At 45.0% G+C, this 23555-nt stretch overlaps 1 protein-coding gene across 4 annotated transcripts in view; it reads right to left on the minus strand.

The window, feature by feature from the left end:
* Window positions 1-23555, minus strand: part of LOC132455142 (histone deacetylase 4-like) — a 181008-nt gene that overhangs the window by 71974 nt on the left and 85479 nt on the right. For all 4 annotated transcript variants that reach the window (XM_060048870.1, XM_060048873.1, XM_060048872.1 and 1 more), the window contains one exon: window positions 17497-17819. In XM_060048870.1, the coding sequence (XP_059904853.1) occupies window positions 17497-17819 (323 nt within the window). The remainder of the gene's footprint in view (window positions 1-17496; window positions 17820-23555) is intronic.

Genomic DNA, 23555 nt, shown 5'->3' on the forward strand with positions numbered 1-23555 from the left:
AAATATATATTGTGGCAGACGCCAGGGAAGGGTGGTGATTGAAGGGAGGTATGTGGCAGCATGCTGGCTCCACCCCCAAGCTTTACAGGGACTGCCTCCCTTAACGATGCAAGCCTGAGGTGCATTAGGAGTGCTTGGGGATAAAAGGGAGCATGCAACCACATGGAAGCTAGCCTACTACGGAGTGCCTCTGCGTGAGCCTCTGTGAACTGTGTGTGGCCAAAGAGTGCAGGAAACCTGAACATTGACAGATTATTTGTGTACCGAACGCTTTGCGTGAGAACCCTCCCGGTGACGACCCCTGGACTACGGACTACGGACTCTGGATTACCCTTTTCCCCACCCTGGTGACAATTATTCGTCTATTTTGAATAAATCACCTTATTGAACTGCTCTCTGTGTTGTGTGTATCATTTGACTTGGTGGCGTGGAAACCCCACACCCACTGGCCTGCTACAATATATATATATATATATAATTTTATTTTTTTGCCTGCTGCAACATTCTGTTTGCCAGAGAGACTTTTTGTAATTTTAAAATGATTGAATTTATCTTCAGTGTGTATTGGCCAATCTGATTTGTATTGACACGATTGCGATTCAGCCTACGCATAGCATGCGCGCAAACTCACAGCCAGACACAAGAACTATTTCGAATTCAAGAGCAGCTTTTCCTTTAATGACATAGAAAAGAAAGATTAGATAGAAAATAAAACTGCAACCTTTTTTTGCCTGCTTCCATATTGTGTTATAATGCCACCTGAATTGATTATTGCAATGTTCATAGAAAGTCATATTTGTGACAAAAGCTTTCTCGCTTATGAAATATTAGATAAGTTAATTAATCTGTTGATGTCTTTAATGATCATCACAAAAATAGGAAGTGATTAGCAAACTCTGAGTAGCAAACCCAGACGTATAAATATATTTTTGAAAATCACGCATGGAAATGTACATAAAAAAAATTGTTGCATCGATCAACACATTCTCACTCCGAGCGCGTCGATTTCTGACGAACGGTCAGTGACTTTGGCTTCAGTTTCTGACGCAAAAGGGTACCCTTGTGCTTCTTTTTTCGACGCATGGGGGTTTCAACTCCAACAATGTAACAACTTCACGGGGGAGCCGATGGCTGCACACAGAGACGCTATGAGCATTCATCCCATTGGCTAACGGAGGACCTTGCGCTTCTTTTTTCGACGCAGGGGGTTTTCTACTCATTACAATGTAATACCTCCACGGCAATATATGAAGCTATGAGCATTCATCCCATTGGCTAACGGAAGAGCCGATGGCTGCACATAGAGACGCTATGAGCATTCATCCCATTGGCTAACGCAGGACCATGTGCTTCTTTTTTCGACGCAGGGGGTTTTCCACTCATTGCAATGTAATCCCTCCACGGCAATGTATGAAGCTATGAGCATTCATTCATCCCATTGGCTAACGGAAGACCCGATGTCTGCACATTAACGGCGATTTTACAGTGAAATCTGTGACATTCCTCAACACAACTACACCAACGTGTCCTTGTTAATTACAAAACATGTATGGGTTAAGTTTATGGGCATCAGTTGTCCTGTTTTGTGCTTTGATTGAGAGAAACAATCGTTTTTTTGATCAGTGCTGGGTAGCTGAGGTCGTTGCTATAGAGACCAAGACAGACAGAGCAACCCTTTCTCATCAAAATTACGTTCCCAGAGAACTATTCGGCATTCTCAATTACATTTGTCTAAAAAACGTATTTTGTCCGCGATTACGTTTTATTGAACATATTGTAGTGCCGGAGGAAAAGGAGGACGTAGGCAACTTAATTATAACCGTTTAATCCAATAAAACAGATCAGAACAATCAGTCACAGTGCATGGTTAGATCTTGCGTGCAACCGCCTAACGCGTCCCCCTAGCCCCTGTGACTCCTGACCAGTTCCCTCCCACTCGATCAGTAAGAGGGGAACACAAACCCATAATGTAGTCACTACAATATCGTAAATACGAATTTGTTCTCAGCCCATTTTTGCCATTTATTTACCGTGTTACTATAGCAGAATAAAGAATAAATTCATGCATTATCATTCAACTTGAACATGTGTTTTTACAGTATAGAGTGGTGGAGGGATGACGTGTGTTGGCCAACCCGGAAGTGAGCGTCGCCCTCGGTTCCGTTCCCTTGACAAAAAGCCAACGGGTTTTTCCATTGGATTTTGGATTATTGCAGAAAAATGTGCATCTTTGAAGCCGCTCCTCAAAAACTGAAAATAAATAAATAAATAAAAATAACCGTGCTTCAAAGAACGAAATGTAAACTAATGCATTCTGAATGGGAGTGTTTCTCAGATTTTTCCATGCTACACAGAACGAAATGTAAACCCATGCAAATAAAGACTTCATGGTCCTAATAATTGAAACATCATTAATCTCCTGATTAAACTCCTGAGTGTGTAGGGTGGTATTCTATTTTTTTCAACGGGGCTACATCCAGTCACTTGACCGTCATGGTTGCTATGGTGGTTGCTATCGACCGCCCCCTCTAATCCTTAAACCACGCGGCAAAGGAGCTGCCGTCAATTGTGTTGTTTTTGTCGTAAACTAGGGTCCGATGGTTAAAAAATAGACAGATATTCCAAGGTATCCTTAAAGGCATCATGGATGTTTTTATTTTCTGCAGTTTAGACTTCTTCTATAACCTATTTTTGAAAGCAAAACACCAAGGTCATTGATTTAACGAGGCAGTGTTATTTGAAACAATTTATTAAATAAATATTTGTGAGAGGTCATTCCTTCTCCTGAGTTTGCTTCCTATTTATGTCTAGTGTACAACCCTACTGTCCACAATCAATTCCCCCCCCCCCCCCCCTCCCCATATGGATTTGGAGAATTGTTGCCACGTCCCAGTGGTGGAGGTATCATATATATGAAAGAGGGCATTCAATTATACTACAATGATCAATTAGGAGGCCGAAGCCCTAAAGGAAGTGATGCAATAGGTGACTGAGTCGAGAAAATTTAAGTAAGCTGTACTTTGGGGTCTCTTATATATCAAAGGGGGTCTCAAAGGACGCATACGCTTCAACCTGTGGCTCCAGCCCTACAGGAAATGACTCAGCAAGTGCTCCATCTCGTTGCACCTCACCCAGCGGCTCGCTTGCAAGATTTTGGCCTGAAGTTCTTCCCAGACCTAACAAGGTGTCCTTCAACATCTACGCTTCCAGGCGATTGCAACGGTGACACAAATGAGCATATTCGAACATGTTTAATGGTAGTAATTAGCTGTCGAAATTGGAGGCCTTAATCAATAATGAGCAGCTATTGATTTGCTTCCCGACAGAAATTTGTGACAAATTAAATGTTATTTAGCATCTACACGTAGAGCTGAGTCCAATGACACCAAGCATGACACTCTAGCAAATGGTAACATGTATTTTACATGGTACACCTACATGATCTCGGTGTGGCAAGAGGGCGATCTTGATCTCATTGGACTCAGCTTAACGTGTAGATGCTAAATAACATGTAATTTGTCAAAAATCTCCATCGGGAAGCAAATCTATAGCTGGTCATTATTGATAATGGCCTCCAAAATCGACAGCTAAATACTACCCCGAAACATATTCAAATATGATAATGGCACTGTTGCAATCGCCTTGAAACATAGATGTCAAAGGACACCTTGTTTGCCCCGTTACGCCACCGGGAAGATATTTTCATACTTCTAATGGATTGATTCATATTTTAAGGTTCTCGGAGTGAGACTTTAAGCGGCTGCAGCAGAAGTGTTGAGACGAAATATGATATCAAGACATTTATAGAATATTCCCATTCACATTATGATTCTTCGTCATAACTATCCGATCAAACATCCTTCACATTCACCGAGCGAAGATTATGAAAGTCCAGGCCCCCCCTTCCTGCACTCGGGGTCCGACTGGGCCAAGTTTCGGTGCGGGGGTCCCAGTTAGGCCCTAGAATAAGGTATTCAAATTTCAGGGCGGTAGGACCTTCCTATCTCAAAAACAGTTTTTCCACCACATTCTGAACCATTAGGTCTTGCAGGCAACACTTCTGAGGGGCTTTGTCCAAATGACAGTCCATTTGGGAAAACTTTTTTTCTCTAAGGGCTAGAACTCCAAATCTCGGATATGTCGTTCTCGGGGCCCCGGGAAATGTGTGTAAACATTTTAGCATCCCTAGCTATCTCGAAAAGGCCGGAAAAGGGGCGTGACCTCCAACAGTACAGTAAATGTACATAAGACAGAGGTTCGTTTCTACTCCCCATTTTTTTGTGGGATGGTGGTGTACATTTGTGGCTTAAGGTGTGTAGACACAGCTGGCCTGTGGCCAAGTTTTTGAAGTCTGGGGTCAAAAGGTCAAAAGGAGCCGGCACCACGCCGCCTATAAGATAACAAAAAGTTAATGTGTATTTCTCTCATAACTTTTTGTCATTATTAAAGAGAGGCCTGATTCTCAGATATGCATGTTGGATGGCTACGGTGTAGGTCTGGGAAGAACTTCAGGCCAAAATCTTGCAAGCGAGCCGCTGGGTGAAGTGCAACGAGATGGAGCACTTGCTGAGTCATTTCCTGTAGTGCTGGAGCCACAGGTTGAAGCGTATGCGTCCTTTGAGACCCCCTTTGATATATAAGAGACCCCAAAGTACAGCTTACTTAAATTTCCTCGACTCAGTCACCTATTGCATCACTTCCTTTAGAGCTTCGGCCTCCTAATTGATCATTGTAGTATAATTTAATGCCCTCTTTCATATATATGATAGCTCCACCACTGGGACGTGGCAACAATTCTCCAAATCCATATGGGGAGGGGGGGGGAATGCTTGTGGACAGTAGGGGTGTACACTAGACATAAATAGGAAGCAAACTCAGGAGAAGGAATGACCTCTCACAAATATTTATTTAATAAATTGTTTCAAATAACCCTGCCTCGTTCAATTAATGAGCTTGGTGTTTTGCTTTCAAAAATAGGTTATAGAAGAAGTCTAAACTGCAGAAAATAAAAACATCCAAGCTGCCTTTAAGGATACCTTGGAATATCTGTCTATTTTTTAACCATCGGACCCTAGTTTACGATAAAAAACAACCCAATTGACGGCAGCTCCTTTGCCGTGTGGTTTAAGGATTAGAGGGGGTGGGCGATAGCATCCACCATAGCAACCATGACGGTCAAGTGACTGGATGCAGCCCCGTTGAAAAAAATAGAATACCACCCTACACACTCAGGAGATTAATCAGGAGATTAATGATGTTTAAAGTTTAAGTCTTTATTTGCATGGGTTTACATTTCGTTCTGTGTAGCATGGAAAAATCGGAGAAACACTCCCATTCAGAATGCATTAGTTTACATTTCGTTCTTAGAAGCACGGTTATTTTTGTTTATTTATTTATTTTCAGTTTTTGAGGAGCGGCTTCAAAGATGCAAATTTTTCTGCAATAATCCAAAATCCAATGGAAAAACCCGTTGGCTTTTTGTCAAGGGAACGGAACCGAGGGCGACGCTCACTTCCGGGTTGGCCAACACACGTCATCCCTCCACCACTCTATACTGTAAAAACACATGTTCAAGTTGAATGATAATGCATGAATTTATTCTTTATTCTGCTATAGTAACACGGTAAATAAATGGCAAAAATGGGCTGAGAACGAATTCGTATTTACGATATTGTAGTGACTACATTATGCGTTCGTGTTCCCCTCTTACTGATCGAGTGGGAGGGAACTGGTCAGGAGTCACGGGGGCTAGGGGGATGCGTTAGGCGGTTGCACGCGAGATCTAACCATGCACTGTGACTGATTGTTCTGATCTGTTTTATTAGATCAAATGGTTATAATTAAGTTGCCTACGTCCTCCTTTTCCTCCGGCACTACAATATGTTCAATAAAACGTAATCGCGGACAAAATACGTTTTTTAGACAAACGTAATTGAGAATGCCGAATAGTTCTCTGGGAACGTAATTTTGATGAGAAAGGGTTGCTCTGTCTGTCTTGGTCTCTATAGCAACGACCTCAGCTACCCAGCACTGATCAAAAAAACGATTGTTTCTCTCAATCAAAGCACAAAACAGGACAACTGATGCCCATAAACTTAACCCATACATGTTTTGTAATTAACAAGGACACGTTGGTGTAGTTGTGTTGAGGAATGTCACAGATTTCACTGTAAAATCGCCGTTAATGTGCAGACATCGGGTCTTCCCGTTAGCCGATGGGATGAATGAATGCTCATAGCTTCATACATTGCCATGGAGGGATTACATTGCAATGAGTGGAAAACCCCCTGCGTCGAAAAAAGAAGCACATGGTCCTGCGTTAGCCAATGGGATGAATGCTCATAGCGTCTCTATGTGCAGCCATCGGCTCTTCCGTTAGCCAATGGGATGAATGCTCATAGCTTCATATATTGCCGTGGAAGGATTCCATTGTAATGAGTGGAAAACCCCCTGCGTCGAAAAAAGAAGCGCAAGGTCCTCCGTTAGCCAATGGGATGAATGCTCATAGCGTCTCTATGTGCAGCCATCAGCTCCCCCGTGAATTTGTTACATTGTAAGGAGTTGAAAACCCCATGCGTCGAAAAAAGAAGTGCAAGGGTACCCTTTTGCGTCAGAAACTGAAGCCAAAGTCACTGACCGTTCGTCAGAAATCGACGCGCTCGGAGTGAGAACTTGTTGCATCGATAATCGCTTCAGAATCGAATCGTTGACCTCATAATCAGAATCGAATCGAATCGTGAGGTGCCAAGAGATTCCCACCCCTAATGGGCCCTATCTTGCATCCGGCGCAATTGACTTTCTACACTGACGCATGTGTCGTTGCTAGTTTGTTTTACGAGTGTTAAAAAGAAAAAAATCTCCTAAAAAGGAAGATGGCGGACGGCAGTGAGTGAGACGTGTGGGTCCGACTCTCTTGGGGAGAAAGAATGATTTTATATATCCCTAATCAACTCGTTGCTAACTACAAATACGTTCTCTTTATATGTTGATGTTGATTTATTACGCTATCTGCCGTTTGGGACTTCTCGGCAGGCCTGCGCGAGTTAACCCAAACAAACAAGCAAACAAACAAACAATTCCAAACTCCTGTGTATGTCTCCTATAACCCGAGCCACACCAGTGATGGAGAAAATTCAGGCAACGCTGGACAAGCTGGTGACATCTAACGCCAATCTTACCAGTAAAATGGACAAACTAGACGCTCTTTCCAGGAAGATGGACAAACTAAACACTTCAGTGAATTCTATCGGTGCGCGGCTGGATTCAACCGAGGCCAACTTGCTTTTGCAAACCAACAAGGTGGTAGCTCAAGAGTTGTTCATTAAAGCCCTGGATCATAAACTTGAAGAAGCGTTGAACGCAATTGACAACCTTGAAAATCAATCCAGGCGAAGGAATCTCCGATTGCTGCACCTGCCGGAGAAGAGCGAGGCAGGCTACAACATAGAGGCCTACCTGGCTAAGATCCTCTCCGCTCTCCTATCCATTCCACTGAAAGAGCATGACATCGAATTCGCCCATAGGCTTGGCCCATTGGTCGAGAAATCCAGACCCCGCACGGTGATATTCAAGCTTCACCATCTACAAAAGAAGATCTCCATTATGGAGGCAGTGAAATCCACCCTGTTTGAGCTCAAGGCCCTTCCCGGCGTGAAGCTACGGATTACTGAGGATTAGTGATGGTTGAATCTGAGTCAATCGGATTCAAAGAACCGAATCCTTACATTCACCCATGAGTCACGAGTCCATGGTCTAAATTAACCCAAATCTTTCGGTTCTGGCTGCTACGGACGACATTATTAAAACGATGCACGAATGTCATCAAACTGTAGGTCTATAACAACATTAACACATCCGTTTTTCATCTGCATAGTAACTTAGATTAAGCATACGGACCCGGAGCTGCCAGCTGCGTGGTTGAATAAGAACTTCCTGTAGACAGAGCTGTACACAGATCCAGATCCATAGACTGAGCGAATTCATGGGTCGGATTCGTATCCGGTTGAGTGAAAGACTAACTCAAAGGATTCAGATGAAATGGGTCTGACTCGTATCCGGCTGGGTGAAAGACTAACTCAAAGGACTCAGTTGAAATGGGTCGGACTCGTATCTGGTTGAGTGAAAGACTAACTCAAATTACTCATATTGAATGGGTCGGACTCATATCCTGTTGAGTGAAAGACCAACTCAACGGACTCATACTAAATGGGTCGGGCTCGTACTGAATGTAAATCATTAAACTCTTTTGTTACAAAGGCATTATTTTACGAGAGATTGTATTCTAAAATGAAAGTGGCTTATTAAAAATAAAGTTGTTTGCTGACTATGTGAACTCTCAGAATATTTCTGTGTTTGACGATATTAATATTCAAATATGTTCCATAATGTTCGGCCTGCGCTGAGAAAGTCCTTCTTGCGTATTTCCCCTGGATATCCTCAAAACTGCATTACAGTGGTTTGCTGTGAGCGTGCGCATTAGGCACTAGGGAGTGGGCTGCTGGGCTCATTCAGCGACAAAATTTCAACTGATTCAGATTCAAAGGACTCAAAAGATTCAGATCTTTTTAGTGATTCACTCAAAGGACTATGAATCTTCTAAGTGAATCGAAATTCCCATCACTACTGAGGATATGTCGGTGCGTCGGAGGAAACTTCGGGACCAATACTGGCCGCTGCGCGCGCAGCTCCATGGCAAAAATGTAAAGACCAGAGTCCGGGACCCAGGCACCCTCCTTGTCTGGATTGGCAATGAACAGTTGAAGTTCGGGTGCTTAGAGGCGGCCACGACCGCTCTGAAAGTTAAATTCCCCGACCTGAAATAGACTAGAGCCAGCGCTATTACATGCGCTTTGGGGGTAAGTTGCGAGTAGTACTGCTCCCCCATTATCTTTTGGTTTTTCTGTCCAGCCTATTTCTATTTTTTCCCTTATTCACTTCGTGGACCGGCCATTTGGGACTTCAAAATATTCTAATTTTTTATTGCTGTACAAGTCTGTACTTAAAATATTGCTCAAAAAAACAATGTCGATTGCACAGCCTTGTGGAAGTGAGTTGCATGCCAGACGTTTTTTGTTGTTGTTGTTTTGCCTCCTTTTTTTGGTTGGTTGGTTTGCTTGATTGTTTTGTCCTGGCTTTTGTTTTGTTGGAGGCTATAGGCCTGTATACGGTTATACGGTTCTCTGTATATTGACTAACAGGCCATATTGACTGCTGAAAGTTAGAGTCCAATGTCATTATTTGCTTATTTATTTATCTTCATTCATTCTTTCTCCCCCTTGGAGTTTTCCTATAGGGACCCGCCTTCTAGTGTGGTGGGTGGGTGGGTTATGATAGGCTTACATGGTTGCATCTGGCAATATCCATGTATTGGTACTGTTTTGTCTTGTCTTGTGGGAGTGTGTGTGGGGGGGGTGGGGGGATTCACTTGCTGCTTTGTTCAGTGTATGTGTGTGCGTGTGTGGGTATTATGTGTGTGCGCGCGTATTTGGCTGCGTTTGTGTGTGTCTGTGTGTGCGTGTGGTGTGTGTGTGTGTGTGGGGGGGGGATACAGGTCTTGCTCTGCCTGCTCTTTTTTCTGTTATTTACAGCTCATACCTTATCTTATGTACCACCATCTGAATGACTAAATTAACCGTGATTTCTTTTAACGCACGTGGCCTTAATTTGCCCTATAAACGCACAAGTTTTCTGGATGTACTAAGAAGAGAGGGAGTGGACATAGCCTTGGTCAGCGAATCCCACTTGCTTCAGAAAGATGTCCATAAGCTACAAAATAAACATTACGTTGTAAAGACAAATGCTTCAGCCCTCAATAAAACAAAAGGCGTAGTAATTGTGGTCCGCCGTAACTTTCAGGTCACCAATTTAGGTGTTGGGTGCGACTCAGATGGTAGAATCACTTTTATGAAAACCATCATAGAAAACAAGAAAATTGCATTTTTATCTATTTACGCACCTAACAGCTTTGATCCTGATTTCTATGTACGTCTGTCCAATATCATGCATGACCTGTCTGATTACCGATTATTTATTGGGGCAGACTTTAATGCAGTTTGGGACCACTCTGTGGACAGGACGGCTGTAGTAGAGGGCAGTGATCAGAGATCAGCGTCGGTTGCATTGAGGAAATGGGCTCAGGAATTTTCAGTAATAGATATATGGCGCGTTACCAATCACAATAAACAAGACTTCTCGTTTTTTTCCGCAAGACATCATTCATTTTCCAGAATAGACTTCATTTTTGTATCGAAGGATCTCCTCGAAAAGGTAAGCACGGACATGCTCCCCCTGGCCTTCTCAGATCACAAGGCTGTCATCTGTAGGGCTAACCTTTACGTATCTCGTGACCGCGCCCCACGCTGGCGCTTCAATACCTCTTTGCTGCGCAATGAGAGCTTTTTGGTGCAACTTGAATCTGGCCTAGCAGAATTCATATCTTTTAACGTGCATTCAGTAGAGGACACTCGTATCCTATGGGATTCTGTAAAAGGCTATATTAGAAGTAACTGCATATCGTTTTCCTCTAATTTAAACAAAACGCGTCAACGCAGGATTCTTGAGCTGGAGGGTGATCTCGGGCAACTTGAAGGTGCTATGCACAACAACATAACTCCTGACTCAATCACCCAACGTAATAAAATAAAAGAGGAGCTGAATTCCCTATCCCGACAGCACGCTGAATTCCTTATCCATCGTACGCGCCAGCACCATTACTTTGAGGGGGCCCGCCCCAGCCGGTCACTTGCCTTAAGCCTTCGTGCCTGTGAAAACTTTGCGCACATACCCGCCATTAAAACACCAGCTGGCGCTCTAGTAACGGACCCCAAATTAATCAATGAGACATTCCGCTCCTTTTATTCCAACTTGTATAGTTCTGAAGTTCCTCATGACTCTTCTAAATTTGATTTATTTTTCAAGAACTTAAATCTTACTAAATTGCTGCCCCATGAGGCTACGTCTCTGGACAAACCATTTACCCTACTCGAATTGGAGAGTGCTTTACGCAGTCTTAATAAAGGCAAATCGGCGGGTTTTGACGGAATTCCTCCAGAACTATATTTACAGTGTTGGTCTCAACTTGGCCCTCTATTGCTGAACATGATCAATCATGCCATTTCAAGTGGTTCCTTTTCAATGGATGTTAACACCGCTACAATCACCTTACTCCATAAAAAAGGGAAAGACCCAAATTAATGTGCAAGTTATCGTCCTTTATCGCTCTTGAATGCTGATGTTAAACTTTTTGCTAAAGTGCTTGCACTAAGGCTTGAGCCCCTTATGAATAAGCTCATTCACCCTGACCAAACTGGCTTCGTAAAATCTCGCTTATCCTCTGATAATGTTCGCAGACTTTTGCACATTTTCGAAGCTTCAGCTGAGGTCCAAACTCCCTGTGCTGTATTATCTCTGGACGCAGAAAAAGCTTTTGATCGCCTTGAATGGCACTATTTATGGGCTGTCCTTCAGCATATGGGATTTGGTATCCATTTCATCAACATGATTAAAACGCTCTACGCCTCCCCTTCAGCCATGGTAATGACTGGCAATATCTGTTCTTCGTTGTTTCCAGTGGGCCGCAGCTCTAGACAAGGCTGTGTTCTTTCTCCACTTTTATTCATTTTTATCTTTGGAGCCTCTGGCCCAGACGGTGCGTCAGTCAACCCATACTCCTGTTATTGTCCATGGAACAGATCATTTCATCTCCCTTTATTGTGATGATATTTTGCTTTATCTTGGTGATGCAATTCAATCTACCCCACATATTTTGTCTATATTTGATAAATTCGGGAGTATCTCTGGCTACAAAATAAACTGGTCGAAGTCAGCTCTCCTTCCTCTAAACGACACTATGAGGCATGCTTCCTTACCAAACATTATTCCAGTAGTTGACAATTTTAAATACCTAGGTCTATCGATTTTTCCTTCGATACAAACTACAGTCTCGGTTAATTATAACTCGACTCTCAGGCAGGTGGAATCCGATTTGGAGCGTTGGTCGTCCATTCCTAATTCATTTCGAGCAAGAGCTTCTATCGTAAAGATGAACATCCTACCGCGAGTCAACTTCTGTAGTTCAATGCTTCCCTTAGCTCCCCCAGTTGGTCACTGGGATAAACTGCATACATTTGTTTCCAGGTATGTCTGGAAAGGGAAACGCCCACGGATTAAAATGTCCATTTTGCAGAGGCACAAACTCTCTGGTGGCCTTGGACTTCCAAATTTCCAGTTTTATTTTTGGTCCTCAACCCTTCGTTCTCTTCATACCTGGTTAGATACAGAGGCTCAGGTAGCCTGGCGTTCATTAGAGGAACATCTAGTAATACCACATAGGCTTCAGGATGTTATTTACTCAAACATCCCTCTCAAAATGTGTAAATCCAAATTTGGCTGTAGAATCACACTCTAGCACTCACTTTAAATTCCATCCTCACCTTCCTTTATTTAATAATTTCGCCCTTTGCTTGGGTGGTCACCCGATGTCCTTCCCTCAGTGGAGGGATAAAGGGATTAATACCCTTTCCGACATTATGTCAGATAATGCGCTCAGATCTTTTCAGGACTTGAAATCGCATTACAACTTACCCGGCACCTCTTTTTTCTTCTACCTACAACTCCGCAGCGCCTTACGGGCATACGGAGTCCCCTGGGGTGAAAACATGGTGCCTCATCCAATTCATAAAATATGTGGTAGTTCATCTACCAAAGGCTTGGTCTCTGCTCTATACACATTTATGTCCAAACATGCAGAAAAACCTTTGCAAGTGGATAGTCGCTGGAGCCATGATCTCTCAATTGCACCTTCTACAATCAATTGGTCCATAGTCTGGTCAAAGCTTGACCTATCTTCGCGTAATCCCAACCATCAGATGATTCACTACAATTTCATACACAGACTCTACTGCACTCCTCATAAATTATTCTTGATGAAATTAAATCCATCTCCTAACTGCCAGCTATGCTCTTTAGGTACTACAGGTACCTTTGTTCACATGGTCTGGGAGTGCCCTGGGGTGAGCGACTTTTGGAGTATGGTATCCAATAGGATGTCTATAGTACTTGGGCGTACCATCCCCTGCTCCCCAACTATCTTATTGCTGAGTGATTTTACGGGTCTAGATCTTTCTCTGATGCACCAACGCTGGTTTCTGGTAGGCCTTATTGCTGCTAAAAAGCTTGTAGCACAGAGATGGAAAGCTCCTCATGACCTGTCCTACCAACATTGGGTGAACACAGTCATAGATCTGGCTAAATTAGAGAGATCTGTGGCCAGCATGCATGGCGCCCAAGCTAGAAATATTAACTTATGGTCCACCTTTATTAACAATATGTTGGGAGGGTAGTCATGGCTTACTGTATCTACGCCTTACTCACTGCTTTTTCATCCTTTTCCTTTTCTTTTTGTTTCTTTATTTATTTCACATGTTAGTATTAGGCCTATTTAACAAATTTGCTGAGCTTCTCAAATTATTGATTCTGTCTTTGTGGGAGGCAAGACCTCGGGGTGGGTGGGCTTGGGGGGGGGGGGGGGAGTATGGTTGAGTATTATATGTGTTATGTTGTCTTACTTGTGTATATGTGTAACTGTTTCTTGTATGAAATATAAAATACAATAAAAAATTGATAAAAAAAGAAAAAAAGAATGAATGAATGCGGGCGCGGGTGTGTGTGTGTATAATAATTAATGAAAGCGGGCGCGTGTGTGCATCCATTTGTTAAAACATACGCAAACTAAACACGTAACGCATAATAGTCCATGGCAATGTATATTAACGAGGGGACAAATGCATATTAGGAACAGAAGTCGATAACGATAATGCATACAATACTGGTAAGAAACGATGTTTGTTAATGTATTGCGTCTATCACTAAATAGAACCACAGTTACCGCATATCATATGTGTGTTAAGTTTTCTTTTATTTGAGGACTCAGTGTTTCTGAAGTTGTGGAAGAAAACTCTATTCCATGTGTGAATCAGGCCATATTATTTGGCCATAAACTGAGCCATTTGAAGTTTGAAATACATGTGGTCATGCATCTGTCTCATTGGAGACTGCAAACGCTCTGTCAAAATATCAACTTGTCTGATTCAAATGCGCTCATGGCTCTTAAAGGGGATGGGAGATGGCACTCTCATTGGTATTGGTATATTATTGCACGTTATGCCCAAACCACACCTACGGGTAACTAGGCTAGTTCAGACCAACCCTTTTTAGATTTGCGCCGGGCGCTAGAGTAATTTATGCGCCAGTAAACTAGCAACATCGCCATAGAACCGCCTACGAAGCTACTTGCGCTTGGCGCTTCTCACTTGCGTTTCAGACTGTTAAAATAGGGCCCTATGTCTTTAAAATGTCATCAGCAAGATTTTATAATAGCAGATTTAGGAGCCTCTCTCTCTCCCTCCCGCCCTCTTTCTCCCCTCCCTCTCTATCTCCTTCTCCTCCCTCCCTATCCCTCCTCTTCCTCTTTCCCTCCATCCCTCGCTAACACTGTCTCTGTCCCTCCCTCCCCCTACTCTCTCCCTCCACTCCCTCCCTGTGCTTTAGTTAAGAGGGAGGTGGATGTTATGGCAACATCCATGATGATGACAAAGTGCGGCCCACAAGTGTTTTAGTGACCCTTGGCCAGGAGGCCCACTGCGTGTTCTTGTCTCTGGCCTGCAGCACTCAGGGACAGCAAGCCTCTCATTGGGAGGAGGACCAGGGAGAGACCCCTCACCATCAGGCTGAAGAAGGTTTATCTAACCACGGTTACAGGGAATAGATTGCGGGCCGAATTCCGGGCGTGGCAGTGGTGTTTGATAGTGGAAAGTGGTTTTGATTAACTCAGCATCAGGGTGGTGTGTGGTGATGGTGGTGGTGGTGTCTTGAGGTAGGGGCGGTGGTGGTAGAGGTAGGATAGTGATGGGGTTCTGGTGATAGGGGTTTTCTGGTGGTGGTGGAGAAGGTAGGCTAGTGTCTTGACGTCTGGGGAATGCTGATTGAGGAGGAGGTATGGTAGTGGTGGCGGTTTCTGGAAGTGGTGGTGGTGTGGAAGTTGGAGGTGGTGGGGGGTGGTGGTGGGGCTGGGCAGACCTAAAAGTCTCTGGTACCAAGGGCTCGGCTGGGCAGATTAGACACAGCCCTCCTTCATCCCCTTACTGCTCCACTCTCAGAGTGCTCTGAAATATTCTCTTTACCTGTTGCTGGGCTTCACCACTATTTCATCTGCCTTGTACACAACTGCAATGTGTCGGTGTGTGAGTGTGTGTGTGTGTGTGTGTGTTTGTGTGTTTATGGATGTGTGTGTGTGTGTGTGTGTGTGTGTTTGTGTGTTTGTGTTTGTGTGTATGTGTATGTTTATGTGTGTGTGTGTGTGTGTGTGTGTGTGTGTGTGTGTGTGTGTGGGTGTGTGTGTGTGTGCGTGTGTGTGTGTGTTCCGGGGTTTGGGTTCTGCGTGTGACACAGAATGAGGAGAACTGTGTGTATGATCTTAGCATCTGTATGTATGTTTTTGTGTCTGCCTGTGTATGTGGGTGTGTGTGTGTGTGTGGGGGGGGGGGTTTGTGTGTGTCTATGTGTGTGTGTTTTGTGTCTCTCTGCATGAATGTGTGTGTGTGTGTATGTTTTCTGTCTGCTTGCATGTATGTGTGTGTACCTTTTCTGCATGCATGTGTGTGTTTGTGTATGTGTTTGAATGTGTCAACGTTTATGCGTGCAGTCATGTGTGCCAATGTTGGTGTAAGATCTGCGTACACTGTTGTGTGTGTGTGTGTGTGTGTGTGTGTGTGTGTGTGTGTGTGTGTGTGTGTGTGTGTGTGTGTGTATGTGTGTGTGTGTGCGTACATGAAAGCATGTGAGCATTAGAACACATCCTCAAAAAGTGTGCATGCATGCGTGTGGAAGTGTGAGCATTCATGTGTGTGTGTTTGTGTGTGTGTCAACACACACAACGAGTGTGCCAACGCAAGTGTGTGCATGTGCGTCAACGTGCGTGTTGCGTGTGTGTTGCGTGTGTGTCCGTGTGTGTGTGCCTGTGTGTGCCTGTGTGCCCGTGCGTGTGTGTGTGTGTGTGTGTGTGTCTGTGTGTCCGTGTGTGTTGCGTGTGTACACACAGGCTGTGAATGGGGCTGATTCAAAGAGGGCCTCCCAGGCTCGTCTGTGCGTCACGGGCCAGCCCCACCACAGACTGGAGAGACACCCCTACACCCGCCTCCTTACTACCCCTCACCCCACCCCACTGCCCCGCTCCCTGGAACCAGGACGACTGGCCGGTCCAAAGATGGTTGAATATGTAGTAATGTTACATAATAGATACATGGGAACACATCTTTATGAGCACCTACATTTACATTTAGGCGATTTTGATGACTTTATCAAAAGCGACTTACAACCATTCATTCACACATTCACACACCAACGGCGGTATCAACCACACAGGGCGACAGCCAGCTCGTCAGGAGCAGTCAGGGTGAGGCGTCTTCACTCGAACTAGCAACCTTCCGGTGACCAGTCAACCCGCACCACCTCCTGAGCTACTGTTGCTCCTATGTGTTCCCACATCCGTCCCACCATTTAGGGGTAGTTTAATCACTATCACGCTAACCCTTGGGGGAGAACATGAGGGGAACATATTTAGCAGCATAAAACACCGGCTTTCACATTAAGGACAACCTCAGGGTTGTCCTTAACGTGAAAGCCGGAGTGCTGATGCCTTATAAACGCATGTGGCACACACACTGGTAGACGAAAACACAAGGCTGCCAGGAAGAGGAGGATCAGCTGGTTTGATGGTGCAGCCCACCCAGTCAGCCGGCCCTCCACAGGAAATATGCCAAAACATGCATGGCTGTAAACGCCAAGGACAACAGTAGGTCAACTATGGAGCTGCACAAACAAACAGGCTGGCCCTCGTATGACACAGCCTGAAGTCACCATCAAGATGTTGATACATGGGGTGTGCACCGCTTGTTCAATCAATCAATCCACCGAACCAATTAACAAATCAGATAATCAACCAATCACAAGGGGAACTAACTATCAGGGTAACCCAATATCTCCAGCTTTTTGAGGAATGAATCAATAAAATCAATAACGTACCAATCAAATCAACCCATCACATCATCCCAACAATCAATCTATCGATCAAGCCAACAATCAAGCTTTCAAATCCACTCACCGATCAACCAATCAAGTCAACCCCCCCAATCAACCAATTAAATCCACTCGCCATTCAACCAATCAAAATGACCCACTGATTAAGTCAAGCCCCCAATCAGCCAATCAAATCCACCCACCAATCAACCAATCAAAACAATCCACCAATCAAGTCAACAAACCAATCAACCAATCAAATCCACTGGCCATTCAACCAATCAAATCACCCCACCAATCAACCAATCAAAATCAACCAATAACATCCAATCCAATATGAAATCCACCTATGAACATACAATCCACCTATGAAATCAGTGACCCCTGCCCTCAGGTCCAACCCACCCGGCCCTCCCAGCGTACCATGATGTGCTCCTGGAGCTGGGCCTCGTGCTGGCGGGACAGCTGCTCGTGCTGCCGCTGGAACTCGGCGATGAGGATCTGCCTCTGGATCTGCTGCTTCTGCTTCAGGGTCAGCAGCTCCTGCTGCAGCTGCTGCTCCCGCCCGGGGCTGGAGCCTCCGCTCGGGGCCCCGGGGCCCAGGGGGCCCTGCTGGCCCAGGGGGGACATGGGAGACAGCTGCTGGTGTGGATGGTGTTGGTGGTGGTGGTGCTGTTGGTCCACCCGGAGGTCCATGGGGATGGCAGCCGGAGGGAGACGCAGCGGAAGGGCGGAGTTGATGTCCACTAGAGAGAGAGAGAGAGAGAGAGAGAGAGAGAGAGAGAGAGGTTACAGATGAAGAGAGAGAGAGAGGGGGGGGGGGGGGTGAGCGCAATGGATGCAGAGAGAAGGAGTTAAAGATGGATGGAGAGAGAAAGAAATAGAGAGATAGAGAAATGTAGAGAGAGTGATAGAGAGAGAGAGAGAGAGAGAGAGAGAGAGAGAGAGAGAGAGAGAGAGAGAGAGAGAGAGAGGAGCTCTGGGTGAAGTCTGAGCAGTCGGTAACAGTTGATGTTTTGCAACCATGCAGATCATTCCCACAACGGAGGGGAAGTGCTAAACGCTCCACCTGGATGGAGCTCCTTATGCCGCTTTTCCACTGCATGGTACCAGCTCGACACGACTCGACACGACTCGACTCAGCTCGCATTTTTTGCGTTTCCACCGCGGTACCATGGTATCTGGTACCTGAAGTGGCTGCTTTTTCTAGTACCTACTCGCTCTAGGTTCCAAGCGAGCTGAGCCGATGCTAAAAGGTGACGTCGGCAGACGGCCGGCGACTGATTGGCCAGAGAGTGTGACGAAGTCACGAGAGCGACATGGCAACCATGCTGGTAACATCCATAGCAGCGCCGCAGCCAACATGTTCCACTTCTCCAACTTCTTCAACATGCCAGCTAATAATAGTAATGTGATCGATGTCCTCCATTGTTGTTATGTGGGTTCTGTCCATGTGTGGGTTGCGTATGTGTTGTTTGCGTCGCGTACACAAATACGTCACGGCCCTTTCGCGCAGCCGACCCCGCCCACGTCCAGGAGGTACTTTTTGCGGTGGAAAAGCACCCGTGCTGCTACCGTGTCGAGTCGTGTCGTGTCGAGTTGTGTCGAGTCGAGCTACATGTGCGGTGGAAAAGCGGCATTAATGAACCGTCTCTGTAGCACTCTCTCCTAACAAGCTGCCACACGACATGAGACGCATGGCGACGAGACGCAGCACCGTCCAGGAGTCATGCTTGTCTCATTGGTGTTTCTTCAAGCTGGGCATCTCTTTACCCTCCATTAAATTATTTAGTGTTTTTCATTTATATCACGTAATGTGCTTCCAAAAGTGTAATGTACACAGAATACAGCGACCCAAAGCATGATGAGACCTTTTGTGAGAACGAATTGTGTCAAGTTATATTTGTGGGCGCCTCTATTTTATTATTTACGGTCATCATCTAGGTGTTACTAGAGAGCGCACAGTGATTAGGGCGTCCTTAGTGTGTGTGCCGTGATTTTCCCGCCGTTGTGGCGATGCTGTAATGTTATGCTGTGGAGAGCTTGGAATAAACAGACTAAACAAGTTGTAAAAGAACAATTATCGGAGTTTGTCAAACACCATCGCATCACATTTAAGAACGCAGGGCCTCCTGGGAAAGCTTTTCCTACACTGTGGACATGGATCCCTGTGGGCAGCTAACATCAGCGTCATCAAAACAAGCTAATGCTTGTTGTAATGCATCTCACAACTTCACACCGTGGCCTTGCGTCACATGCTGCAGCACAGGGTAGTCTGGTACCTGGACCTTTACATCCTGACGGGAATATGGACGTTCAGGCAGACTTTACTGTGATTATATAAGGTTAAGGGAGATGTCATCCTGTGTTCTGATAACAACTGATTGAATGTGAGAAATAAGGGTGGACTTTTGGCACAACACATTTATTTTGTTTTGTTTTTTCTTCAAGTGGTTAACACCCACGAAGGCCAACCATGCTATCAACCTATGAACTCAACCTAACCCAAACCCTAACCCTAGAAGTGCAAATAGCATGTGTTATATTATCCTATTTCTAAAGACATACTTATTGAGTTAGAATAACAGAGCTGTTCACGTAACAGAGCTGGTAAACGGCATTTATAAAGCGCTTTTCTAACCAGCGGCCACTCAAAGTTCTTTACAATATTGACACATTCACCCAGTCATGCACACATTCACACACTGACAGCGGTGTCATCCATGCAAGGTCACAGCCAGCTCGTCAGGAGCAGTCAGGGTGAGGTGTCTTGCTCAGGGACACCTCAACACTGGAGGAGCCGGGGATCTAACCAATAACCTTCCGCTTACCAGCAAACCCACTCTACCTCCTGAGCCACATGCCGCCCAAGCTACAAATCGTCTCCAGATTTTCACTCTCCCCTCAAACCCGCATGAGGGCCTTCAGTCCGCTCAGGATAGAAGCTGAACACCGTGAGAGCCACGCTATGGTTAACAGGATCATCTGACCTGTTATTAATCAGCTCTGGCAGGAAGTTAAAGTCTGCTGACGCACGTACGTTGGTACTCTGCCTTCCTATTGGTCAGCAGCACTGAGCTGTAGTGTGTTACAGTTGCCGGGGTGAGCGGATGGCGACGGTCAGAAACGAGTGTGAGTCGACGGACAAGGTGTGCATTGACTCGGAGTGGGCCAATCACACGGCCTCCTCCGCCGCTAAAGCCAAATAAACAGCCAGCCGATAGGCCGATTATTTACCTACTTGTTTATTGGGGAGCGCGCTGTGAGCCGGGAACACTTGCCTCTGAGGTTAATAAGCTAGCAAACACAAACACGTGCACACACATGCACATACACATAAACACACACACTCACAACACACTTACACACAGACCAAACAAATGCAATTACCTGTGAAAACACTGAGTGTTTTGAAATGACAAATTAACTGAGCTTCCAACATGCTGAGCTCCCAACATGAGACGCCGCGACCGGGCCAAAGCCATTAGCGGAGTGTCTGGTGTTTCTCACTCCAGTCCTGCCCTGATATGATGTGTTCTGGTGTCTCTCACTCCGGTCCACCTCAGATATGATGTGGTCTGGTGTTTCTCACTCCAAGGCCCCCTGCTAAGCTTTTTGAGGCCCTAAGCATAATTTGTCATAAATTGGTCATGGAGCCCCCCCCCCCTCAAAATAACAGTTACCATCAGCAATATATAAAGTAATTTATAAGTAATACATACAACTTTCTTAACAGCAGCATTACATTATAATAACAACTGCAGGCTTGAAAGATAAACGAAAAAAAATATGCACATGAATAAGGTATAAAAGGAAGTCATCAAAATAAACAAACACACAACTATTTTTCACACACCCTAAAACTACCTCAAAGTGCAGTATTATCCTAACCAAAATAGTTTCCCTACACGATGCAGAACTGGAACTGTTGGAAAGTGTAAAATACTAAATTGCGTGTGCATTCTCAGCAGGTGCAGGAGGCTTTCCAAAGGTGCAAAGGTCCTTGCAGAAAAATCGCTAATCAAGTCATCATAATACACCCTATGTGCCACTTAATCGTCTTGTCCCATTGTTGACCGTAGATATGTTTTAATGAGTTTCAGTTTAGAAAAACTGCGCTGAGAAAGGATTCCGATGCGAAAAGACGAGAGCTTTGATAGGCTGTACCATTTCAGGGAAGCGGGGAGGGGGAATCTTTTCATATATTAGGTAAAAACATGTAATTTGCCCGAAATGAGTGATAGGGTACACAATTAAGAAAAAATAACAGTGGGCCTGTTCATAAATAATTTATATATTTTGTAATGTAATAATTTAATAATTATCATGACTTTTTTTTTTAGCAGCCTTTATTATTGGGGCCCCTGCCAGGTACTTGGGGCCGTACGTGCTCTGCGTACTCTGCGTATGGAGAGTGGCGGTCCTGCTCCCTCCAGTCCACCTCAGATATTTGGTCTGGTATCTCTCACTTCAGCCCGCCCCAGATATGATGTGGTCTGCTGAGGCAGTGGACACTACTAGAGAAGAGGTGGAAGTGACTGAAGGGGTCCCTGTGAATATCTTGTCCCTCATTAACTTATTTTGAGCGAGAATGCTAGTAAGGCTAGCACACATCGCATCACTCGTCCAGGCAGGGGGAGCAGAACGCGACCTTGTTCCCACCAAAAGTCACGCAATGAGGACCTGTGGTACACTCAAGACGATGTTTTTGTACAAATAGTCTTGGGCGTTAAAATAATTAATTGAACTTAAGTATGCATGTTTGTCTTGGGTTCAGGCCAGAATTGCACTGCTCCACGTCTCGAATACTTTTCTGAACTTTTTGTTTGGTGCTGGGTTTTGCTGTCTCCTCTAAGTTTCACTGGTGGTTCCCATGGAGAAGGAGTGACTTCCTTATGGCGACACATTAGTGCCATAATTCACTAATGTGATAAAATATGCATTCAGGCGTATTATATTATTCCACAAGCGTAGATATTAACTGCGAGCGCGCAAATGATCTCTGCGTGCGCAAAACAGCCTCTCGCGCGTAACAGCCTCTCGCGAAAGATGTTTTTACGCTCGCTCGAATTTAATTTTGGCACTATGGAGGAGGGAACCAAGGCAGGGCGGGCTTTCCTATGATTGGCCGTTTCTGAAGCGCGATATTTGATTGACAGCCCTCCTCAGCCTTCCTCTCATTAAATTCTGAATTGTACAGTAAATGGCTGAAACGATAGTTACGTATTGTAACTATAGATTCTATGAGTATAGGCGCAGCCTTTTAAGGCTATTGCTATTGGGTTATCCCTAGGCGTGAGCCGTAGCACTGAAAAATGTGTAATCCCCGACCACCAACAGCGTGGGCCTCAATCACGTCCGCGTGCGGCGTGCCTCAACGACGTCCGCATTTCGCAGATATAGTCGGGCGCCGGCGGACGTTCTGCTCCCAATAAACAGCTTTTCTTCAGCTATTTAAAGGACAATGAGGCCGACACTTAAAAGGCTGCGCCTATACTCATAGAATCTGGAGTTACAATACGTAACTATCGTTTCAGCCATTTACTGAACAATTCAGAATTGAATGAGAGGAGGGCTGAGGAGGGCTGTCAATGAAATATCGCGCTTCAGAAACGGCCAATCATAGGAAAACCCGCCCTGCCTTGGTTCCCTCCCCCATAGTGCCAAAATTAAATTCGAGCGAGCGTAAAAACATCTTTCGCGAGAGGCTGATACGCGCGAGAGGCTGTTTTACGCACGCTGAGGTAATTTGCGCGCGCGAGAGGCTGTTTTGCGCGCGCAGAGGTAATTTGCGCGAGCGCAGAGATCATTTGCGCGCTCGCAGTTAATATCTACGCGTGTGGAATAATATAATACGCCCGAATGCATCTTTTATCACAATAGTTAATTATGGCACTAATGTGTCGCCATACTTCCTGTGTCTTTGGAGTTTGGTGGATGCTCTAAGCAACCAATGCTCATCTCTCCACGTTGCAGCGGTTTCCAACTCTGCGGCGGCCGGATCAACTAAATTAATAATTTGCTATCTTGACATAAAAATACCCAAACAACAACATAACCATCAATTGTCAGTCAATAAAATGTGAACAATGTATTTATATGAAAGTTAAGGACCTCTGATTCAGTTTTATGGAGTTTAGTTTTCTTTTCAAATTAAGCTTTCTTTGAAATCTTAACAAATACAGAGGCTCGAGTTTAATATACACGGACACACTCACACACACACACACACACACACACACACACACACACACACACACACACACACACACACACACACACACACACACACACACACACACACACACACAAGACCCAAACCACAGCAGAGCCTTCGTCTAAACCACCTGCTGCGGAAGCAGGTCTGAGAGACCCACGGCAGCAATAACTTTCAAATTAAAAGAGAAAACCCACGTCGACATGGGGGCAGTGCACTGAACACGGTCTAGTGCAGGTGTGGGCCGCCTCTTCCTTCCAGGGGG

The sequence above is a fragment of the Gadus macrocephalus genome, chromosome 4, assembly GCF_031168955.1.
Source record: "Gadus macrocephalus chromosome 4, ASM3116895v1".
NCBI lineage: Eukaryota > Metazoa > Chordata > Actinopteri > Gadiformes > Gadidae > Gadus > Gadus macrocephalus.